Consider the following 21,620-nt stretch of genomic DNA (forward strand, 5'->3'; position numbering starts at 1 on the left):
GGCGTTTCGCTGGTACCGGGAGCCGCCTCTCAACCACGCACGTGGGTGACCCGGGACAGGGGGAGCCTCCCAGGGGACGCCCGGGAGCTGCTGCACCCCCAAACCGGCCCCGGCCCCGTGGTGCCAGGGGGGAGAGCAGTTATGGGTGAGCCCGGGGGGTGGGGTGCCCCGTTTTGGGGTCACGCCGGGGTTTTGGAGTGACCCTGAGGCAGCCCCAGGGTGCCCAGTTCTGGGTGGCCTCAAAGGGTTGGGAGTGACTGTGGGGTGGTCCTGGGGTGCCCAGGTCTGGGTGACTCCAGGCTTTTGGGGTGTCTGCATGGCTCTGGGTGCCTGGTTGTGTCCAGCAGCAGCAGGGTGCCTCATTTGGGAGGGTTTGGTTGTCTCATTTGGGGGGTCCCGAATGCCCCATCCGGGGGGGGGTTCTGGGTGGGTGGGTGACCAGGGACACCCAGGTTGGGGTGTCCACGTGGTCCCAGGGTGCCTAGTTCAGGGTGGGCTGTGGGTGTGGAAGAGGGAAGAGCTGCCCCTGGCCGAGGTTGCTGAGCCCATTCCCAGTCTGGGGTCTGGGGGAGTGGAGCTGTCCGGAGGCACGGGAAGCGTCGGGTGAGCTTTATTGCTGATGCAGTGGCCGCAGTCGTACAAATCGTGATCAAGGCATCACGACAGGAAGGATGGGCATCCCATAACCCCAAAACCCACTACCCTCGAGCCGGTGCTTTCCCTCCTTTCCCTGGGATGGATTTGGCTTCCATGCTCTGAGGGTTCTGGGGCTCCCCCAGCAGTGCTGTGGGTGTGTAAAAGATGCCCGGAGCTCCTGGCCTCAGCCTGGCTCCCCATGTCCCACCACTTCCATGCCTCCTCTCTCCCTGGCTGCTCCCTTCTCCGACCCTCCCATTCCTCCTGACATCTAGTCTGAACCCTCGACTCTGCAGCCACTGCTGTGCCTGAATCCCAAAACTCTGCTGGCCACCCAGAGACCTTGTGGTGATGTGATGATGATCTGGGTGTCCCCTGCTGCCCCCCCAAGGTTGGGGGTACTCCCGCTCACCCCAGGCTGGACCCTGGATAGAGGGTGCCAAACCCCTTCATTGCTCTCTGAGGGGGGGATTTCCATAAGGATCAGCTCTGCAGACCCCTGCTCTGTTCTTGGCATCTCCGGCGGGGCACGGTGCTGGCAGAAGAGTGAGCTTGAAGGCTTCACAACCATCAAAAAATAAATACAATGTCCTCCATCATGTCCTGCTGGGCCCGGCCCGTCCTCCGTGTCCCAGAGAGATCCCTGCTCCTTGGCATCGGTCACTGCAGGTTCCAAAGGGCTTGTCATGGAAACAGTCACGAGAAAGGTGAGTGTCTGGGGCTCTGCCATGGGCTGCAGGGGAAAAATCCTCCCGCTCCCTACTGCAGCAGCTTTGGCAACTCCACCTGCAGGGAAGGACACCCCATTACTGGGAGAACAATGGGAGGGGCTGCAGGAATGTCCCTGATGTGGTCCAGAGACATCTAGGGCAGGGTTAGATGGGATATTGGGAAGGAATTGTTCCCTGGGAGGGTGGGGAGGCCCTGGCACAGGGTGCCCAGAGAAGCTGGGGCTGCCCCTGGATCCCTGGAAGTGTCCAAGGCCAGGTTGGACTGGGCTTGGAGCAACCTGGGCTAGTGGAAGGTGTCCCTGCCCATGGCAGGAAAGGGATGGTCTCTAAGGTCTCTTCCAGTCCAAATCTTTCAATGACCTCTGGCTGTCCCCACACTCCAGCCCATGGACAGCCCAGCAGGGACACAAACCACCCAGAGTGTGTGAGAGGTTTCAAGGCTCCATGCTGGGACCAGCATTGGAGATGCAGCCCCTCCAGCCATCCTGGGGTCACCTCCCACCCCAGGGGCGTGGGCTCAGCCACAACAACGAGGTATCAAGGGCGCAGTGAGTAATAAGTTATGGATGGCTTCTTCCTCGTGTCCCAACCCCTGGATCCTGGCAGATCTGCCAAACACAGGAGCTCTGCCAAGGGATGGATCTGCTGACCCCATCTGCTCTGCAGGGATGGTGTTAAAGGATGGATCTTCCTTCCCCATGTGCTTGGCAAAGGGCTGGATCTGTGCAGGGTTTGGGAGCATGGACACCCCGCTCCAGAGGACACTGCCAGAGTGACAGTGGCAAGGACCTCGGCCCCCAGCCCCCAGCCCCACCCCGTGGGTGGGCCCCACCTGGCCTTGCACTTGCCTTCTTGAGCTGTTTGAGGTTGCTGGAACGAATGGCTGCCAGGAGCTGGTCCCGAGAGTTCTTCTCCTGGACTGGCAGCGCCCGGTCCCCCAACTTCCTCTGCGTGGCCGGTGAGAGTGAGTTCTTCAGGTTCTCGTTAATCATCAGCGGTGGAGCGAGCGGGGGAGGAGGTGGGGGTGGTGTGGTGGGTGCCCCCCCTTTCTTGGGAGAGCTTTTGGGAGAAGCCTTGGGGGATGGCTGCGGGGATGCCTTGGGGGACCCCTTCGGCAGCGCTCCAGGCTTGGGCACCTCCAGAAGGTCTTTCTTCTCGCCCCGTTCCTGTGCCAGTTTCTGCTCCTGGAGTCGTTTCTGTCTCTGCCTGTCCATGTTTCGGCTCAGCAGGTTGGTGACGGTCATGCGTGGCCCAGCCAGCTCGAAGTGGTAGCCCAGCTTCAGGAGTGTGGTGTTCTCCTTCAGGAGCTTGGCGATCTCCATCTCGGTCTTTCCCCCGCAGATGTGCCGCTGGTTGTGGAAACGTAGCTCTGTCAGCGTGTTGTTCTGCAGCAGTGCCCGGAAGATGGCCAAGATACCCTTGCCCGTGATGTGGTTGGAGTCCAAATTGATGCTTGTCAGCACCTTGTTGGACTTGAGCATTATGGCAATGGCGAAGGCCACGTGGTCGTCAGCGCGGGTGTTAGCCAGGGCGAACACCTTGACCACAGTGTTGAACTCCAGGGCCTCGGTGAAGCGCACCAGGGTCTCGTTGTTGATGCAGTCGGAGTTGTTCACGTTGACCTCGGTCACCTCAGCGTCGTTGTTCTTCACCTTCTCGATGAGCTCGTCAAAGATGCTGGAGGCTTCATCATCCTTGGCTTGATCTGCAGAGCTGCTGGAGGAAGGCTTGGAAGGGCTGCTCCCAGCTCCTGCCTTGGCCTCCTGTTTCTCCTCCACCTTTTCTGCCTTTTCTGGCTCTGTCTGGGATTTATCCTTTTCATCTGCCTCAGATTTTTTCACAGCTGAACCCTTTTCCTCTTTTTTTTTATCTTTTTCTTTCTTACCTTCCCCTCTTATGTCTTCTTCTGCCTGTTTCTTTGATTCTGAACTCTTCTTCTCCTTTTTGTCCTTCCCTGTGTCCTTTGATGCTGAATCCTTTTCTTCTTGCTTTTTTTCCTTCTCTGTCTCCTTCTTTGCTGCTGAGACCTTCTCTTCTTCCTTTTTATCTTTTCCTGCATCCTTCTTTTTTGAATCTGAGCCCTTCTCTTCCTCCTTTTTATCCTTCCCTGCATCCTTCTGCAACTCTGAGCTCTTCTCTTCCTCCTTTTTGTCCTTCCCTGTTCCCTTCTTCAACACTGAACCCTTCTCTTCCTCCTTCTTGTCCTTCCCCATCAGCTTTTTCTCCATGGCCTTGACTTTATCGTTCATGGCTTTGTTCTCTTTGCTCTTGGTCTCAGTCTCAGCTTTACCTTTCAGGTCTGTTTTCTGAGCACTTTCTTCCTTTTTAGAGTCTTTCCCCACTTTAGTATCTCGTTTCTGGGCCAGGTCTTTGGAAGGAGATTCCTTTCCTTTTCCTTCTTCATTTTTGTCTCCCTTATTCTTGCTCAACCTGCTTTCCTAGTGAGAGAAAAACACCTGGGAATTACAGAGACAGGTGCCTCTGACCTACAGACTCGCCACCCCAGTCTCACTGTCACCGACCTCTGTCACATGGGAACATCCTGCAGCCTGTTGCTGGCCTTTGGAAGAGGAATGTTTGGCCCAGCTGAGGTCCCAGCTCCAGGAAAGGGTTCAGCATCTGAGTGCCTTGAATGTAGGCAGAGCCTGCAGGACCCAGGTGTGATGAGATCCTGCTGCAGCTCTCCAAGGCAGCCCTGCTCTTCTTCTGCCTCCAACCCCTTCCCAAAGAGCTCGGAGGTCTGCAGGAAACCCTCCCTAACAGGCCATGAACTAACAAGCTGCGGGAGGCACCTCCTCTCATACCCATTACAAGTTATCATTTTTTAATCGTTGTTCTAACTGGGGATGGAGGTAGCACCTGTCTCCCTGTGAGCCCCAGGTGCTTTCCCTCCTTTCCTAAATGGTTTCCAGCTGGATGCTTAGTGGCTTTTCACAGTCTGCAGCCCAACACTTCCCATGCTGTCCTGGATGTGTGTGCAAGGAGGGGAGCACCCACAGCAGTGTCCCAAGTGGCACTGCTGACCCAGCAGTCACTCCAACCCTGGGCTCTCCGAAACCATTCTCCTTTCAACAGCAGCTTGCACTTTTGAGCAGAAAAGCGAGGAAATGGAAGCATGGCATTTATTGCTTTCTCATGCATGAGGTTCTCCCAGCACATCTGCTCCAGTGTCCAAAGACATCATAAGAGGGAAGAGCTTAACTTGGAGAGTCTGGGGGAAGGTCAGAAGGAAGTTTTGGTCATTTTTACAAGCACCCAACCCTTGCCCTTGGCACAGCCTGTCCTGGGCACTGCTGCTGGTCACAACCAGCTCCAGCAGCTTGGGGACACAGCCAATGCTTTGTTGCAGCCTTCACCCAAGGCTGAGGGGGTAGGAGGGGTCTCCATCAGCACTGGTATGACCTTTGATATGGTTCCCATCCTTCTCTCTAAACTGCCAGAGGGCAGGGATAGATGCGATATTGGAAAGGAATTCCTCCCTGTGAGGGTGGGGAGGCCCTGGCACAGGGTGCCCAGAGAAGCTGTGGCTGCCCCTGGATCCCTGGAAGTGTCCGAGGCCAGGCTGGACGGAGCTTGGAGCAACCTGGGCTAATGGAAGGTGTCCCTGCCATGGCAGGGGGTGGAACTGGATGAACTTTAGGGTTCCTTCCAACCTAAACAAATGTGGGACTCCATGACATGAAACACATCCCTTCCCAAGGGAGAGGAGCCAATGCTTCAGGTGGCTGAAGGCAGATGAACTTGACACTGGGACCAAGTTTGCTGCACAGTGGAGGATCCTACCATAAATTTCACATCAAGGTTGGCGATTTAAACCTCCTTCTCCCTCCTCCACAGCTAGGGAACACACAGGTCCTCACCACTGGCCTGGCTCATCATCTTTGCTGGGGGGATTTTAGGACTCCAGGGAAAGCAGGAAGGAAGATGCCTCTGGGAGATGCAGCTGTGACGCCTTTACAGTCTCCCTGGACCCTCTCACAATTAGGACAGCACTGTGGCTTCACCCGGTGCCTGGAACCCCCAAATCTGAATCCAGACACCCCAGTCTGCAGTCAGGCTGGCCTCCTCCTCTTGTCCATCCTGGGACTCCATGGTGTCCATGCTGGGGCAGCATGTGGCTGAGCTTTCCCCACGCACAGCACTGCCAGCCCTCAGGGACAGATGTTTTGTGGAAAGAACTGGCTGTGCATGGGCAGCCCCGGGGACTGTTTGTACCTGGTGTATAAACAGATGCCATTGGGGACGAGAGAGCTGTTTATTTAGTTAAGAGGTTTCTTGGCTCCCTGGCACAAGGCTGAACAGGGACAGGAGGGCTCGTGCCAGACCCCTACAGAGCCTGGCCTGGTGTCCACACAGTCCCCACTGCTGCCACCCCAGGGACCAGGCACAGGGCTCCCAGAGGTATCCTGGGGATTGCAGGGAGCAGGTGATGCCACCTCCTCTGATGCTGAGCTGGAGGTTCTTCTCACCAAGCTGTGGCCTGTTCCCAGGATGGTGCCCGGATGCTCAGTGACATCCTGAAGCACCTCGGTGGAGCAAGAGCCCTGGCAGGAGGACTGTGGGATGAGGACACTTGTTCCACTGCTGGTGCCCAACAGGGCCTCTCCAGTGCCCAGGTTGCAGGTTCCTGTGAGAAAGGACATCCATCCTCCTCAGGGCTCTGCGACCCTTTGGTGACCACAGGCTGAGCACCCCTTGAGTCAGAGCCAGCAGCCTCATCTCCACGCCAACTGCTCCAAAAATCTTCTCCCTCCCAGCCCAAGCTCACCCAGCCTGACACTGGGGACCCCTGAGTCTCCCCTGAGCACTCTGGGCACATGCAAGACCAAGCAGAGCAAAGGCTTTGGCCAGGAATGAGCAGATCTTGGAGAAAGGGATAAAAACCCTGGTGAGAATGACCAGCAACATCTCCCATACTCGGAGAAGGTGATGGTTTACTCCAAGCTCCCTGCTTGGGAAGGCTGCTGCAGCACATGCTGGGAATGTCCTGGTATCTCATTAAAGCTTCCATCCATGGATGTGGGTCCACATGTCCACGTGCTGTGCTGTGGGGCAGGTCTGGGGGAGGAGAGACCTGGAGCCAGAGAATGGGATGTGGGAAAATGGGGGGGGAAATGAATCCGGAGAAAAGGAGTTGAGAGAAGTCAGGGAAAATAAGCCAGGGGAAAAGGAGCCAGGTGTGGCCCCAAGAATGGGAAAAAGGGAATGCAGCAGATATGCAGTGACCGTCATGGGTGTTTCTGCCGCTGTTGGTAGCACTTGTGGCATCATTTGCATCCAGCAAAGTTGGGATGCATCAGAAGGATCCCATCAAAGAACTGCAGGTTACTGGGAGAAGTGCTGGATGGTCACAGGGGATGAGAGTTCAAGCTGCTCTATCTCCTGCAGAGCTGCCTTGGGAGAGTCCTTGGCAGGCGCCCAGCTCCAGTGGCAGCAGAGGGGGAGGAATCAGGAGGAAAAAAGTTCAGGCAAGAAACCAGATGTGTGTTTCTAAAGCCAAGGGTCACTGCAGCCCATCTCCATCCCCTGCTGGAGCCTGGGGACATCTCCAAAGCAGGTCTGCTCTGGGCCCTGCCTGAGGCCACATGTGTGCCCAGGAGGGAACGTGTCCTTGTCCCCTCCTGACTTTCCACCCATCCCTGGGCTCTCAGTGTGGCCCACTGGCCCAGCCCTGCTGCAGGTGCCAGCCTCAGGTGTCACTTTGGCTGGTGACCATGCCAAAGTCCTCACCTCCAGGCTGGAAGTGCAGCTGGAAGTGGAGCTTGGTGGCAGAGCTGCATGGCAGGGGATGGGGAAGAGGAGAGAGAAAAGCAACTTTCCCCTGCTCTGGAAACCCTGGCTGTCCCTGTGGCCACCAGCACAGCTTCTCCTGCAGCCCAGGGCCAGCTCTCCCCTCCTCATGGCCATCCCAAGTCCTGCCTGCTCACTCCTCTCTGCCCACTGGCATATTTACCTTGGGTACCTGGGAACCAGTGCAGCTGCACCCCCTCTGTGCCATTCCCTCTGCCACAAGCACAGTTATTAGGGGAATATTTTTACACAGCGTGTCAGACCTTTAAAAATAAGCCTAATGAAAACAGCCTGGTACTCGGTTGATTAATCACCAGTGTTTTGATGAACTGAAATGCCTTCCCGTTTCCTCTAAATAGACTAAAATGAGCATTGCCATGGCTTGTTAGCATTTGTAACCCTCAAACCCACTCAGATGTTGCCTTAAAAGGCAAAGGAGACTGGGAACTTCTCGCCTGGAATCCAAGCACTCGCTCCAGCACTGAACAAGGGATGGGGCTGGGGATAGAGCTGGGGATGGGGAGAGTGAATCTGGAGGCGGAGTGAGGGTCTCACTTCCTGCCCCGAAAACCCCACAGCTCATTTTGGGGTAGAAAACTGCTGGTTTAATGGTAGTTATTGAGCTGGCTGTTTGTTCAGCAGGCAGAATGTGGGCACAGTCACCCTGCTGTGCCCAGAGCAGATTTCCAAGGGAAAGGGGAAGAGAGGAGACGGGAAAGGAGAGGAGAGGAGAGGAGAGGAGAGGAGAGGAGAGGAGAGGAGAGGAGAGGAGAGGAGAGGAGAGGAGAGGAGAGGAGAGGAGAGGAGAGGAGAGGAGAGGAGAGGAGAGGAGAGGAGAGGAGAGGAGAGGAGAGGAGAGGAGAGGAGAGGAGAGGAGAGGAGAGGAGAGGAGAGGAGAGGAGAGGAGAGGAGAGGAGAGGAGAGGAGAGGAGAGGAGAGGAGAGGAGAGGAGAGGAGAGGAGAGGAGAGGAGAGGAGAGGAGGTGTTACCCAGGGATTCACAAATCCTGTAGCCAAGATGAGGGAAGGGGCACTTGGTGACCTGGCAGCTGCTGGATCAGTCTCTGGCAGAGGGGACATATGGAAATACGTTTGCAGAAGTTTTTTCTTTGGAAGGGGCCAACTTTCCCCAGCCTGCAGTTATTTTCAGAGGTATGTCCTGGGTATGTCCCTCATGGTCCCACCAGGGCAGGATGTGTTTGGCTCAGCCAAAGAAGAAAGATGTGAGGATGGAATCTCAGGGGCATGAGCAGCTCTGTGCTGGCTCCAGGGAGGAGTACCCCACTGGGGTTCAAGGAGGGCTTGGCTGAAAGGGGGAAGCCAGAAGGCCTCCAACATCAGAAGGGCGTGGAGCTTCTGAAGCAAGTCCAGAGGAGGCCACAGAGATGCTCTGAGGCCTGGAGCCCCTCTGCTCTGGAGCCAGGCTGGGAGAGCTGGGCGTGTTCACCTGGAGAAGAGGAGGCTCCAAGGAGACCTCAGAGCCCCTTCCAGGGCCCAAAGAGGCTCCAAGAGAGTTGGAGAGGGACTGGGGACAAGGGATGGAGAGACAGAACAAGGGGGAATGGCTTCCCACTGCCAGAGGGCAGGGTTAGATGGGATATTGGGAAGGAATTCCTCCCTGTGAGGGTGGGGAGGCCCTGGCACAGGGTGCCCAGAGAAGCTGTGGCTGGAAGTGTCCAAGGCCAGGTTGGACTGGGCTTGGAGCAGCCTGGGATAGTGGAAGGTGTCCCTGCCATGGCAGGGGGTGGAATGAGATGATCTTTAAGGTCCCTTCCCACCCAAACCATTCCATGATTCAGGACGCTCCTCTGTGCGGGTGACTGCTGGGGACACGGGTCATGCTGGGCAAAAGATCTCAGGCCAAACCTGCACGTGCAGCTCCTGTGGAAGTGGCTCCAGGAACAGTGAACTCAGCCATGACACTGGCTCTGTCTCTAATATCACCTGCAGCTCTGGGGGCCTCTGGAAGCTGAGTGTGAGACATCACCCCGTGATGATATGAGAACCTCAGGAGCACAACAGGGGAAACATGAGCCAGGATCAGGCCCATCCCAATAACCCATACTGCTGGGAAATCCAGGGTCAGCTCCAGGGTGGCTGATGGTGGTTTCTGCGTCTGCACTGGAGCCCACCACAGCCCTTCTCTGGGGACCCACTGCCTCCCTCTTGTCTGGCAGCTCCCCTGGCAGGGCCATGCTGGCTATCTGGCACGTGGATTTGGCCACCAACAAAGACTGTCCCCCCAGAACTGTGTTCCTTGCAAAGCAACCAGAATCCCTCCAGAGCTGCAGACTTGGGAATAATGCCCAGGCCAAGGGGTTGTTCCTCTCTCCCAGCCTCTGCTGGGATGAGAAATTCCTCCTGCAGCCTATGGGACTTTTTCCAGTTCATCTCTTGGCAGGGCATGGCTTAGACAACACCAGCACAACTCCGTTGGTCCCACACAAATCCTGACTGGCTTTTGGAGGTGGAAAAATGGGGAAGCCCAGGGATGAGGGCAGACCTCTGAGACACAGAGAGACAATTCACCAAAATCTCTTGGTCAGCTGTGGGGGTCCCAGACCAGACTGGTGAGGGAAGGAAGCTGGGTTGGGTTACTTGAAGGAGCAGGTTTAGGGATAATTATGGATCCAAGACCAACAAGCCAATCTGCTTTCACTGCCTGGGGGGTTTCAGTCTGTCCTACACATGCTGCCAAGCCCTATAAAGTCTCCAGAGCCACCACAGGACTCTGGGATTGAATCCACAGCTCTAACTTTGGGGATCACCCTCTGGAGACACCTCCCTACCTGCCAGACTCTGAGGACCCCCATGTTCCCTGTGTCCCACCCAGCTATCCCAAACCCCAGCCAGAGCCCATGAATGAGGCACCAGCACCCCTCCACCTCTCAGTGTGACCCTGCAGGCTGAGGAGGCTGAGCATGAGCCCTGTGAGAGCTCCTCAGGGACGGGGATGTCCTCCAAGACTGTCCCACTGCATGGAGAGGCCGTCAAGGTGGCTGGTGCAAAGGCAGGGGGGTTGCAGGTTGTTTGAGGTTCCTGGTATTTGGGTACTTGCTCCTGGAGAGGGCTGCTAGAGTCAAGCCAAACCACAACAAGCTGCCCAAGCTCTTTCCCTCCATTCTTCAGCCAGTTTTGAGTAACCTAGGGACAACTCAGAGCCAAGGACATTCCCAGAAAGAATGCTGTGTCCTTGGCTGAGTCCTGGGAGCTGCTGAGCCTGGATTGCCAGAGACCCGCAGAGGAAGCAGGACCACAAGACTTCTGCTGACCCTGGGACACCCCGGACAACCCTTCTGCTCCTCAGCTGAGAGCAAATACCATGGAGAGCTTTGTGGGAGACCCTGCTCACATCCTCAGGGCTCCTTGAGAGGATCAGGCTGCAAAGAGCTTCTCTCTTGGTATGTTTGGACTCTTGGCATGAAGGAAGGGTAAAAGGACCTCAGCTTCCAGCACTGGGACACACATGACCCCTGGCCATGCTCTGTGTGCCAAAGCCCAGAGAGATGTAAGCAACTCCCTGCCCTGTCCTGCCTCACATATTATCCTGTCATTTTAATGAGGAGCTCAGCTTTTCCCCTTCCCTTCTGGCCAGACCTCTCTGACCCCAAATATCACTGTGTCTTTGCATGTCTCAGGCCAGTGTTTTTAAGAAGTCCCCTTTCTGAGATGCAGAACTGTTCTCCAGAGACTGGGCAGCTTCTGGCCCTGATTTTGCATTTTTTTCCTGAATTAAGGCCGATAAATATTTCAACTTGGTTTCCCTTAACAGAAGAGCTCCAGCCCTTCCGTGGAGACACAGCCATTTTCCAGAAAGCTGTAAAGCCACTGTATACTCTGCAAATGGAAACTTTTGCTCCTCTAACAAAATCTGTCTTTAGAAGTCTAGGTTTTTCTCTTCTATTTGCTGTATTCCCAGCCCTTCTCCTGGCACTGCCATGGCTGAACTGGATATTCCCAAAATGAGACCTTTTCCCTGGTTGTCTCTTCATCAGGGGTTAAAAAGGGCAGAGAATGCCAGCGATTCACACCACAAACACCTCTGGGCTGGATTTCTGCCCAGTGCATTTTGTGGGAAGCCCACAAAAAGCATTCCTCGGATTTTTAGGAACAGGAGAACTGCAATTCAGCCCTAGCAATCCTATCTCCATCCTCTGTGTCGTAAAGGCTGGATGCTCAAGGAGCAGGACACTGTTCCCAGCCTCATGGGAACACATGGACACATCTCCAGGCCCCTTGCTGGTGCAGGTGTCCAATGGATCCCATCCATCAGCCCATGGGATTGTCACAGACCCCTCCCTGCCCGTGGGCATCTGGTGTTGGAAGATGATTTCGGGTCCTTGAAGCAGGTGAGAAGAGCCAAGCTCCAGGTGCCTCCCTGGAAAATCAAACCAGTTTTGCTGGTCATTGGCTTGCTGGTGATTCCCTTAAATAGCTTGTGGGAAACAGGAGCACCGGCTCCTCAGGCTCTGGCACTACATGGGAGCTGCGTCCCAGGACAGAGCACTCAGTGGGAGAGAGCCGGGCATGCCAGGGGTCACCATCTCTGGTTCTTGGGAACTGGGGAATTCCCTGTAAGGAAGCAAACAGCAGCTCACTCTCCTCAGCAGAAGCTCCCATGGCTGTGCAGGTGCTCGTTCCTGTGCCAGGCATGTCCAACATATGCCATGGTGCCCCTGTCAGCAGGAGGGACCCCTTGGAGCCCTCAGCAGCATGCAGCATAAATCCTGACCCAAATACCGTGTGTAAGCTCAGCACATGGCAAAAGAGCTCCACAGGACACCTCTGTGACCTGGGCTGGTGCCTCTCCAGCTGTGTTTCAGCAAATTACTGAATCATGGAATCACTGTGGTTGGAAAAGCCCTCTAAGGTCATCAAGTCCAACCATTCCCCCAGCACTGCCATGTTCACCACCCAAATCCACAAGAGCCACATCCACACAGCTCTTAAATCCCTTCAGGGAAGGTGACTCCACCTCTGCCCTGGACAGCCTATGCCAGGGCTTCGCAATCCTTTCCATGCAGGAATTTTCCCCAATATCCACCCTGCCCCTCCCCTGGCCCAGCCTGAGGCCGTTCCCTCTCCTCCTGTCCCTGTTCCCTGGCAGCAGAGCCCAACCCCCCCGGCTGCCCCCTCCTGTCAGGGACTTGTGCAGAGCCACAAGGTCCCCCCTGAGCCTCCTTTGCTCCAGGCTGAGCCCCTTTCCCAGCTCCCTCAGCCGCTCCTGGGGCTCCAGACCCTTCCCCAGCTCCGTTCCCTTCTCTGGGCATGCTCCAGCCTCTCAATGACTTTCTTGCGCTGAGCAGCCCAAAACTGTTCGAAGGATTGAAGGTGTGACCCCCACCAGTGCCCAGCACAGGGGATGGGCACTGCCCTGGTCCTGCTGCCACACCATGGCTGGCACAGGCTCTTGTTGTTTCCACAGCTGTTTGGTTTTATTTCCTTTCTGTTTTCATCCCTGTTTACTCCACATTCTGGGCAGAGGAAAGGACAGAGCAGATCTCTTGACCCTCCACGGTGTGTCTGTCCCCTGCCATCCTGTCAGCCACATCTTGACTTCAAAACATGTGCCCTGACACTGAGATCCTTTTGCTCCATCCTGCCACGATTCCCACACAGCAAAGGGTGGGATGGAGCAATATGACCGGTTAATCCCAGCATCCTGCTGGGAGCTGAGTCACTGAGATGGTTTTAGCACACAAGTGATGTCACAGTGCTGCGAAAGAGAGGGACACATAAGGGACCCCGCTCTTCTCCTCCTCCATGTCTATTTATCAGCTCAACATAAACATGTCCTAAACTTCCCGGGCAGCTCAGCCCATGTAAGCTAAACACTCCAAACATTTCCATGGATTTATCTGCATCCCAGTTGTGCTTTATGTAAATATAGAACTCAGATTTTTACTCTTTTTTTTTCCAGTTGACTAGAAATCCACATTTTTTCCCTGCTTGTGCCCTTAGATGGACTGTGGATCTCCCAGACTTGTGTGTGCCTTTGGCGTGACCTCCGTGTCACTGGGAACGCTTTGTGCTGCCACTTGCCCTGGTCACAAGAGGAAAAACAAGGAGAGCAAGGCTTCTGACCCCAAGGGCATTACAAAAACACCAATTCAGCCGTGAAGGTCTTTCTCACACCATTTTTTCAGGAATGCAGCTCAAAGATGCCTGTGCTCTCACTTCAGTTTTCTCAGTTGTTCTCCACACTGCAGATCCTTCTGGGAGCTGTCATGGGATTGTTCTTGCTTCTGTGTTTACCTTGGAGGGTTGTTTTATCATCTGCTGCAGGGAACAGCTCCTGCTTGTGCTGCTTGTCCCTCTTGTGACAGGGTTGGGACTTTTTCAGAAACTCAGAACAAAACACCAGAGCACAGAAAACAGTTTTCATTTCTGAGCAATGAAAGGTGACAAATAAAAGGGATCTCCTGGACTCCACAGAATTACAGAATCAATTTGGTCAGAAAAGACCTCTGAGATCATCGAGTCCAACCTGTGCCTGACCCCCACCTTGTCATCCAGTCCAGAGCACTCAGGGCCATGTCCGGGCATTCCTTGGACACCTCCAGGAATGGAGACTCCACCACCTCCCTGGGCAGCCCCTTCCAAAGCCTGACCACCCTTTCAATGGAGAAATTCCTCCTGATGTCCAACCTGAACCTCCCCTGGTGCAGCTTGAGGCCGTTTTCCTCTTGTCCTGTCCCTGTTCCCTGGGAGCAGAGCCCGACCCCCACCTGGCTGCTCCCTCCTGTCAGGGAGTTGGAGAGTGACTTGTGCAGCTGGAGGCACCATCTGTGACCTCCTTTAAGGACCAAATAGGAATGGCTCAATACCTTTGGTTTCTTTCCAAATGTGTGACTAGTTTGGATATCCCTGGCTTTCATCCATGGAGGAACGCAAAGTCCAGGAAGCTGCCAGCTCTAGTCCCCTCTGTGTGCTGGTGGAAGGATCCACATCTTTGCCCACTGCCCATTCCATGAGCCAGAAGCCACTGGAGCAGCCTCTGGGTGGATGTCCCGGTGTCACCCACCCCCTTTCACCTCTTCTGGAGGCCAGAAGCTGTTCAGAACAACACATTCTGGTCCGTTCTCTCCTGTGAGGGTGGTGAGGCCCTGGCACAGGGTGCCCAGAGCAGCTGTGGCTGCCCCATCCCTGGAAGTGTCCAAGGCCAGGCTGGATCACCCTGGGACAGTAGAAGGTGTCCCTGCCCATGGCAGGGGGTGGGAATGGGATGGGCTTCAATGTCCCTTCCCACCCAAACCAGTCTGGGATTCTGGGATTCTTTGGACTTGATGACCTTAGCGGTCTTTTCCAATCATAAAGATTCTCTGATGAGGGAAAAGAGACCAGGTCAGGACATGGCTAAAAGAGAGGCAAGGGCTGGGAACTAGTGAAGACTCTTGGAAGGGAGGAGGAACGGTCTTGGCAGTTGACAGAACCAGCTGATAAACAGAAGAGCAGAGTTTCAGTACACATATGTTAGGGACAAACTGGGAAGATGTTCAAGGAATGATAAAATCCCTGCTATACCCTTGTTTGCAAATTCCCTCGAGTCTGAACCAGTGAGTTAAATGTGGAGCTTGTTTTCCCTCCAGATATTTTCAAGAAAAGATGACAAGCTTTGAGCATTAATAAGAAATTTAAATCCCGGCTTGTTTGCCTGTGGTGTTGAAGAAGGGCTCACTGCTGAGGATCCCTACTTTCCATGGCGGGAAATCAAGCCACTGGATTAAAAACCACCCAGCAGCAAGTTCCAAGCCTGAGAGAGTTAGAAAGGAAGGCAGGACTTTTTACAAGACCTTCCCCAGGTCTTGTAAAAAGAAAACCTTCTCCATGGCAATAGGACCTGCTGTCCTCTGGCACCGGCATCCTTCAGATATGCAGAATTTGGATTAAATAAACCCTCTGAGGTCACTGTTTTTCCTTCTGCATCCAAACTGGGCCATGAAGAGCCGTTCCAGCCTCCACGAGAAGAGCTTGGGGACATGGAGACATTCCCAGGAGCCTGCAGGGATAAGGATGCATGGACCTGGAACAGGAGGGGGTCTTGCCTGCAGAGGAGTGCGCTTGGGGAGTGAGATATCTGAGAGGAAGGGAAAAGATGCTGGGCGATAACTGAACCACCTCAGCTTCTCCTTTGGGAAGGGAGTTCAGCCTTCATGAGACAAAAATACAGGGACCATCTGTACTCTGCACATCTGGCCCTGGCTGTGCACATCTGGCTCTGGCTGTGCACAATTGCCCTGGCATCCAGCATCTCCTGTTCAGAGTCTTCTCCTCCAGGAAACTGGTTCCTGGGCTTCCATGGAAAGAGACACCCACAACATGAGTGTCTTCCTAAAAGAAGTGGGTTTGTGGCCCTGAAATGACTCCCCTCCATAAGCAGGATAATGCTCCCTCATGCAACTTCCCTGCACTTCCCAGCCATCCCTGCTTGAAGCTGCATGAAATCAAATCAAAACCGGACCTGTTGGGAGGCAGGGCCGGGAACTCTGATGGGATTGGGACATCCAGGTATCCTCCCCTTACAGGTGAGCTTCAAAGAGCATTTGGACAACTCTCTGAAGCACACGGTGGGATTTTGGGGTTGTCCTGTGCAGGTCTAGGAGCTGCACTCAGTGGTCCTTGTGGGTCCCCTTCCAACTCAGGATGTTCCATGACTCTGTGAGCTGAGGGAAGGAGGCTCCATGCATTCCCAGGGAAGATAGTGATGCTGGAGAAGGGAAAGCACAAGGAGGGGCTGCCTCTGTCACCAGGTGCTCGGTGTTTTGGGAGCCACCAGGGCACTGTGGTGAGGCCAGGTGGGAATCCAAGGAGACCCAAGAACAGCTGCAGGTGGATTTTGTGGAATGCTTTGAAAAGTAAAACCTCCTGCTGTGGATTTGGCAACTGCTAAGGAGGACCTGTCCAGCAAAGCACCAGACCATGGCATGTGTGGTACACATGGAGATCCTTCCCACGGGCTCTTCGCATCCAGGTCCCATCTGGCAAAGGTTTCCTGAGAGTGTTTAGGGCTGACCAAATGCCAGTGGAAAAGATAATGGAATTACAGAATGGTTGTGCTTGGAAGGGACCTTAAAGATCATTCCCTTAAAGATCACCATGGAAGAGACCCCATGGATGGGGTGTTCCCAGGGTGGGTATGACTGTGCTGTCTGCATAGACACGTGGGTTTTGTAGATGTCACCAACAAAAGAGGAACTGGACCAGCTCCCACAGACCCCATCTCCTCACACAGCTCAGCTCTCAAAGAAACCCATCCCACAGGGACAGCTGCACAGAGCACCTGTGCCCTGGCACATGCAGCTTTTCCTCTTCTGGACAGAAATCCCAGGCATGATAAGAGGATTTCAAGTGACAGCAAGTCAGTTGTGCTCCTGGTAACTCATGGAATCCCAGAGTGGTTTGGATTGGAAGGGACCTTAAGTCCCATCCAGTCCCACCCCTGCCATGGGCAGGGACACCTTCCACTGTCCCAGGCTGCTCCAAGCCCCGTCCAGCCTGACCTTGGGCACTGCCAGGGATCCAGGGGCAGCCACAGCTGCTCTGGGCACCCTGTGCCAGGGCCTCCCCACCCTCACAGGGAACAATTCATTCCCAATATCCCATCTATCCCTGCCCTCTGGCTGTTTAGCACCACAGCATCAACTTCACAGCATGTTTGTAACTGGAATTTCTCTCATTACGTCTTTGCCTGTGACAGTAAAGAGCCATGAGCTAATAGAAATCATCTCTTCATTTATCTACTCATGAATATTCATTTAATTCCAGCTACTGTGACACATGGACCTTGTTGAGTACATCCAGAGAGGGGCACTGGCCCAAGCCCCACCCTTGAGCTGGGTACTTCCACTCCTTAGCAACACAAAATTAAGATTAATTTATTACTGCATCACCAAGATGGGAATTTGGCTGCCCAGTGTGGAAAGGTTGGGGCAAAGCTCATGTCTATTTTGGGATGTTTATAATCTGCTTCCTAGTTACCCAAGTTTGCCCTTTTCATCACTAAGAAGATGTGTTATTATGTAGTTACAATATTTCTAAATATACCCACTTCTCCCAATATTTAGGTGGAAATGGAGGTGCCTGGAGCCGGTCCAAGAACAGGGCAATGAGTGCAAGAACAGTGAGATGGGCAGAAACTCAACCTTTCCCTACAAAATACCTTATTTTGCACTTTGGAGGAATTCCTGCACATCCCAGCTAACAGACAGTCCCATACACAGATTCTCATTACGAGGCATGGAAGAGCAGCAGGGAGGACATAAGGACATGGAGCTTCTGAAGCAAGTCCAGAGGAGGCCACAGAGATGCTCTGAGGCCTGGAGTCCCTCTGCTCTGGAGCCAGGCTGGGAGAGCTGGGGGTGTTCACCTGGAGAAGAGGAGGCTCCAAAGAGACCTCAGAGTCCCTTCCAGGGCCTAAAGGGTCTCCAGGAGAGCTGGAGAGGGACTGGAGACAAGGGCCTGGAGTGACAGAACAAGGGGGAATGGCTTCCCACTGCCAGAGGGCAGGGTTAGATGGGATATTGGGAAGGAATTGTTCCCTGTGAGGGTGGGCAGGCCCTGGCACAGGGTGCCCAGAGAAGCTGTGGCTGGAAGTGTCCAAGGCCAGGTTGGACTGGGCTTGGAGCAACTTGGGCTAGTGGAAGGTGTCCCTGCCTGTGGAGGGGGTGGAATGAGATGATCTTTAAGGTCCCTTCCCACCCAAACCATTCCATGATTCCAAGAAGTCCAGACAGACAAACTCTCTGTAGTTCAAGGACAAGAATCTGCCCTCCTGTCCCTCCCTATTGAAGAGACATTGCAGACACGGTGCCTGGCATTCCTGATTTAAGGCATCGAGAGAAAGCTTTGCAAGCCAGAAGTAGATGTGTGAGTGGGGCGGGGGTGGGGGGGAGAAAAGCACAGGAACAAGGGCAGGGAAGGAATGGGAGGGAATTCCAATGGAACTGGCCCTGTGAACATCTGGAAGATGTTATCCTGTGTCTGCAATGTCTCTTCAATAGGGAGGGACAGGAGGGCAGATTCTTGTCCTTGAACTACAGAGAGTTTGTCTGTCTGGACTTCTTGGAATCATGGAATGGTTTGGGTGGGAAGGGACCTTAAAGATCATCTCGTTCCACTCCCTCCACAGGCAGGGACACCTTCCACTAGCCCAAGTTGCTCCAAGCCCAGTCCAACCTGGCCTTGGACACTTCCAGCCACAGCTTCTCTGGGCACCCTGTGCCAGGGCCTGCCCACCCTCACAGGGAACAATTCCTTCCCAATATCCCATCTAACCCTGCCCTCTGGCAGTGGGAAGCCATTCCCCCTTGTTCTGTCACTCCAGGCCCTTGTCTCCAGTCCCTCTCCAGCTCTCTTGGAGCCTCTTTAGGCCCTGGAAGGGGCTCTGAGGTCTCTTTGGAGCCTTCTCTTCTCCAGGCTGGACACCCCCAGCTCTCCCAGTCTGGCTCCAGAGCAGAGGGGCTCCAGGCCTCAGAGCATCTCTGTGGCCTCCTCTGGACTTGCTTCAGAATCCTGGGAGCTGTTGATGGAGAGGGGCTGGGATAGACATGTACAGGGCAATGCCTGCACACCCTGGGGAAATGCCAACCCCGTGGGAGTGTGGCCACCATGCCTGCGCTGGCTGGCACAACATGAAATCTGCTGACACATGAGAGGGATTTGTCATTGGAGGCCTCAGAGCACTGAGCAGCTGGGGGAGAGCTCGGCACCTGCCTGGAGTGCTCTGGATGGCTCCATGTTCTCATTCCATCCTGAAACAAAACACAGCCCTGGGGCTTCCTCAGACAGAAGGGACCATTGGCTTCCTGCACTGGTTTTTGTGACTGTTCCTGTGGTCTGATGATCCCATCCCACGCCGTCCTCAGGCCCCATGGCAGAGCACAGCCCTGCTCCACCACCAGCATGATCTGATGTGCCAGCAATGCAAGCTGGCATTTTCTAGGTGCTAATCCCAGATCCTAACAATGCCAGGGAGGAAGGGGTGGAGGATATATTTTTTTCTTGGCCTCCAGGGATTGAAATAGAAGAAAGTCAGTTCTGCGCTATCCAGTTACTGCACTGCAATCGAACTGGGCCGCTTGCACTGACAAACTTGACTGGTGGCCAGTGTGCTTTGTCTTTACAGCCTGAAGCTCCTCAGAGAGGAGCAGGAGCTTTTCCAGGACCTCCGTGCTGCCCTCCCCTCCAGCCAGAGCCCTACACTCTCTCCCAGGTGTCTCTCCTCCCCAGGCCTTTCCATATCCCAAGTCCTCTCCCACTGCACACACACTGTCAGGCATTTCCAAACAACATTACGTTTAACCAGGTCTCTTTTTAACAAAACCCACAAATTTTCTCCCTTCCTCCTGATCATGGACACTTCCCTATGCCAATTTCCAGTCAGCCCCTCATGTTCCAACAGTTAAAACTGAAATAGCAACACAAGTGATGTCAAACCCAAGGGTGCCCCCACCTGAAAAAGCAGATTTTCCAGTGATCTTAGGATCACCTGCAAACCAGCGGTCACTGGGATGACTGGTCCCACATAAGAGCATTTCCCTCTCCATGCAGGTTTGTCCTGCAGCACCTGCACTTCCCCACCACAGCGAAATTTTCCGCTGGTGAGGAAATCAGGCAGAGCCCTTGTGGTGAGGGGCACGGCACTCACTGTCCCCCAGCCCATGCCAAGCACCACATATAGAAGGTGAAAGCTGTGCCTTGTCCTCAGACCCAGAGGGAGCTCCCAGGCTGCCCAGGACAGGGGTGTGGGGGGGAACAATTTAACCCCTTATTCAGCTCTTCAAAATCAACCTTCAGTCATTTCTCCTATAGGTGCAATTTTCATTCCAATATTTAGAAGGTAATAAGGGTGCCCAGGCCACAGTCAAGAGACTCCTATATAAACTCCATAAATATCCCAAAAGAGAAATTTCCAAGTGCTCTGGTGTAGTTACAGATTGATTACCCAGCTGGAAGACCCAGGGTACAGCTGGGTGACCTGGAATAGATCTGGAATCAGAGCCAGGGCAGAGGGGAATCCACATAATCCTTGGCTCTGCTTGTGCTGCCAACACTCCCCAGCCCTGCCCCGGCACAGCAGATGCGAATCCCGCCTGGGACATGAAACCAGCCCGTGACCACACGGATCAGTCGCTGAAGAGTCGCTGTCTTTCACTTTCTGGCTCAGCCCGTCATGAAAAACTAGGGAAACCAGATGCTTCCCAGGCTTCCATGCATGAATCCCAAATATTCTTAGTGCTGAGGTTAATAAATGTTACAGAAAAGCTGGACTGGCTTCCACTAAGGCAAGGCATAAAAAGAGGAGAGGGACTGACATGAAACTCTCGAGCTCCAAGCAAACTCTTAAAGGATTTGCCAGGTGCAGAGAGGGAGATAAATATACCCAAAACAAAGCAAAAGACGGAATTTGAAGTGAATAATAAATGCAAAACAAACGGCATGGGGTAAAACCTGCTTCTCGACATGATTTCCACAAAGCAGCAAACTTTTTTATTCCACGAGAACCAGAGACTGTTTAAGCTTTTGCACAAGAAGAACTGAAAGGACCAAGAGCCCAGAGATCTCCAAAGGAGGGTTAAAAAAAAAAAGGAGGAAATGCAGCCTGTGGGATCGCTGTCACTGCACCGGCCCCTCCAGCAGCCTCCTGGGAATGCCAGCTCCGCTCCCAGCCCTGCCCAGGGATGTTAGAGCAGGGGTAGGGAGAAGATCCCTGGCACCAGCACAGGTTTGGGCTTTACTAGTATCACCGGGATTTTACGGGACACCCTGTTCCCTCGCGGAGTGCCTGCACCAGCTCCCTGATCTCTCCGGGACAGCTCTTCCTCCTCAGCAAGGGCACGCCTTTCTCGGGTTTTGTGTTTTCCATCTCGTCCCTCACTCAGCCCGGGCCGGGGGGAGGGCTGAGGTGTGTTCCCACCTTTCCCGCAGCAGCAGTGGGGGATGTGACTTACGTCTATCGAGTGCTCCCGCTGCAGGACCCTCCTGGTGTCCTTGTCGTGGTGGTTGAGAGCCGTGTCACAGTTTTGTGGGCCAGGTGAGGAGTTTTCCGATTGGTTTTTCTGACTGCGCTCCACAGGGATGCTCCCGTCCGCATCCACCACATCCAGCTCCTTTTCCAGCTCCTCCATCTCCTCTGGAGACAAAGTAGACAATAAATTGTCTATATCTGGATCTTCACTAACTTGTCGCCGGTATTTGGCCACTTTGGACATCTTGGCTCGCTGGCGAGACACGGTGGCGGTTGTGTGGTACCCAAAGCAGGAGAAAAAAACAGAAGCCGAAGCTCCAAGGCTGCTTCCCGAGCAGCAGCAGGTGCTGAAGTGTTAAATCTCAGCAGCTCTGCAGCCCGGGATACGGTGGTTATCCAGAGGGGACACCCCTCGGTCCAAGAGTTGGCCAATAACAGGATCCAGCGGCGGTTCGGGTGCTGGGAAGCCAATGGAGCCCGGCGGGAGGCGGGGAATGG

At 54.3% G+C, this 21,620-nt stretch overlaps 1 protein-coding gene across 1 annotated transcript; it reads right to left on the reverse strand.

Moving 5' to 3' along the window:
• Nucleotides 1–594: 594 nt before the first annotated feature.
• On the reverse strand, nt 595–21,415 carry LMOD1 (leiomodin 1). The gene is made up of 3 exons (XM_082295995.1): nt 21,106–21,415; nt 2,216–3,805; nt 595–1,422 (listed from the first exon to the last, which is right to left on the reverse strand). Exons 1-3 carry the CDS (start codon nt 21,364–21,366, stop codon nt 1,396–1,398), a joined length of 1,878 nt encoding a protein of 625 aa, XP_082152121.1. The 5' UTR covers nt 21,367–21,415; the 3' UTR covers nt 595–1,395.
• Between the last annotated feature and the right edge of the window lie 205 nt (nt 21,416–21,620).

Source organism: Coloeus monedula (genome assembly GCF_965178545.1).
Source record: "Coloeus monedula genome assembly, chromosome: 23".
Classification (NCBI taxonomy): Eukaryota; Metazoa; Chordata; class Aves; order Passeriformes; family Corvidae; genus Coloeus; species Coloeus monedula.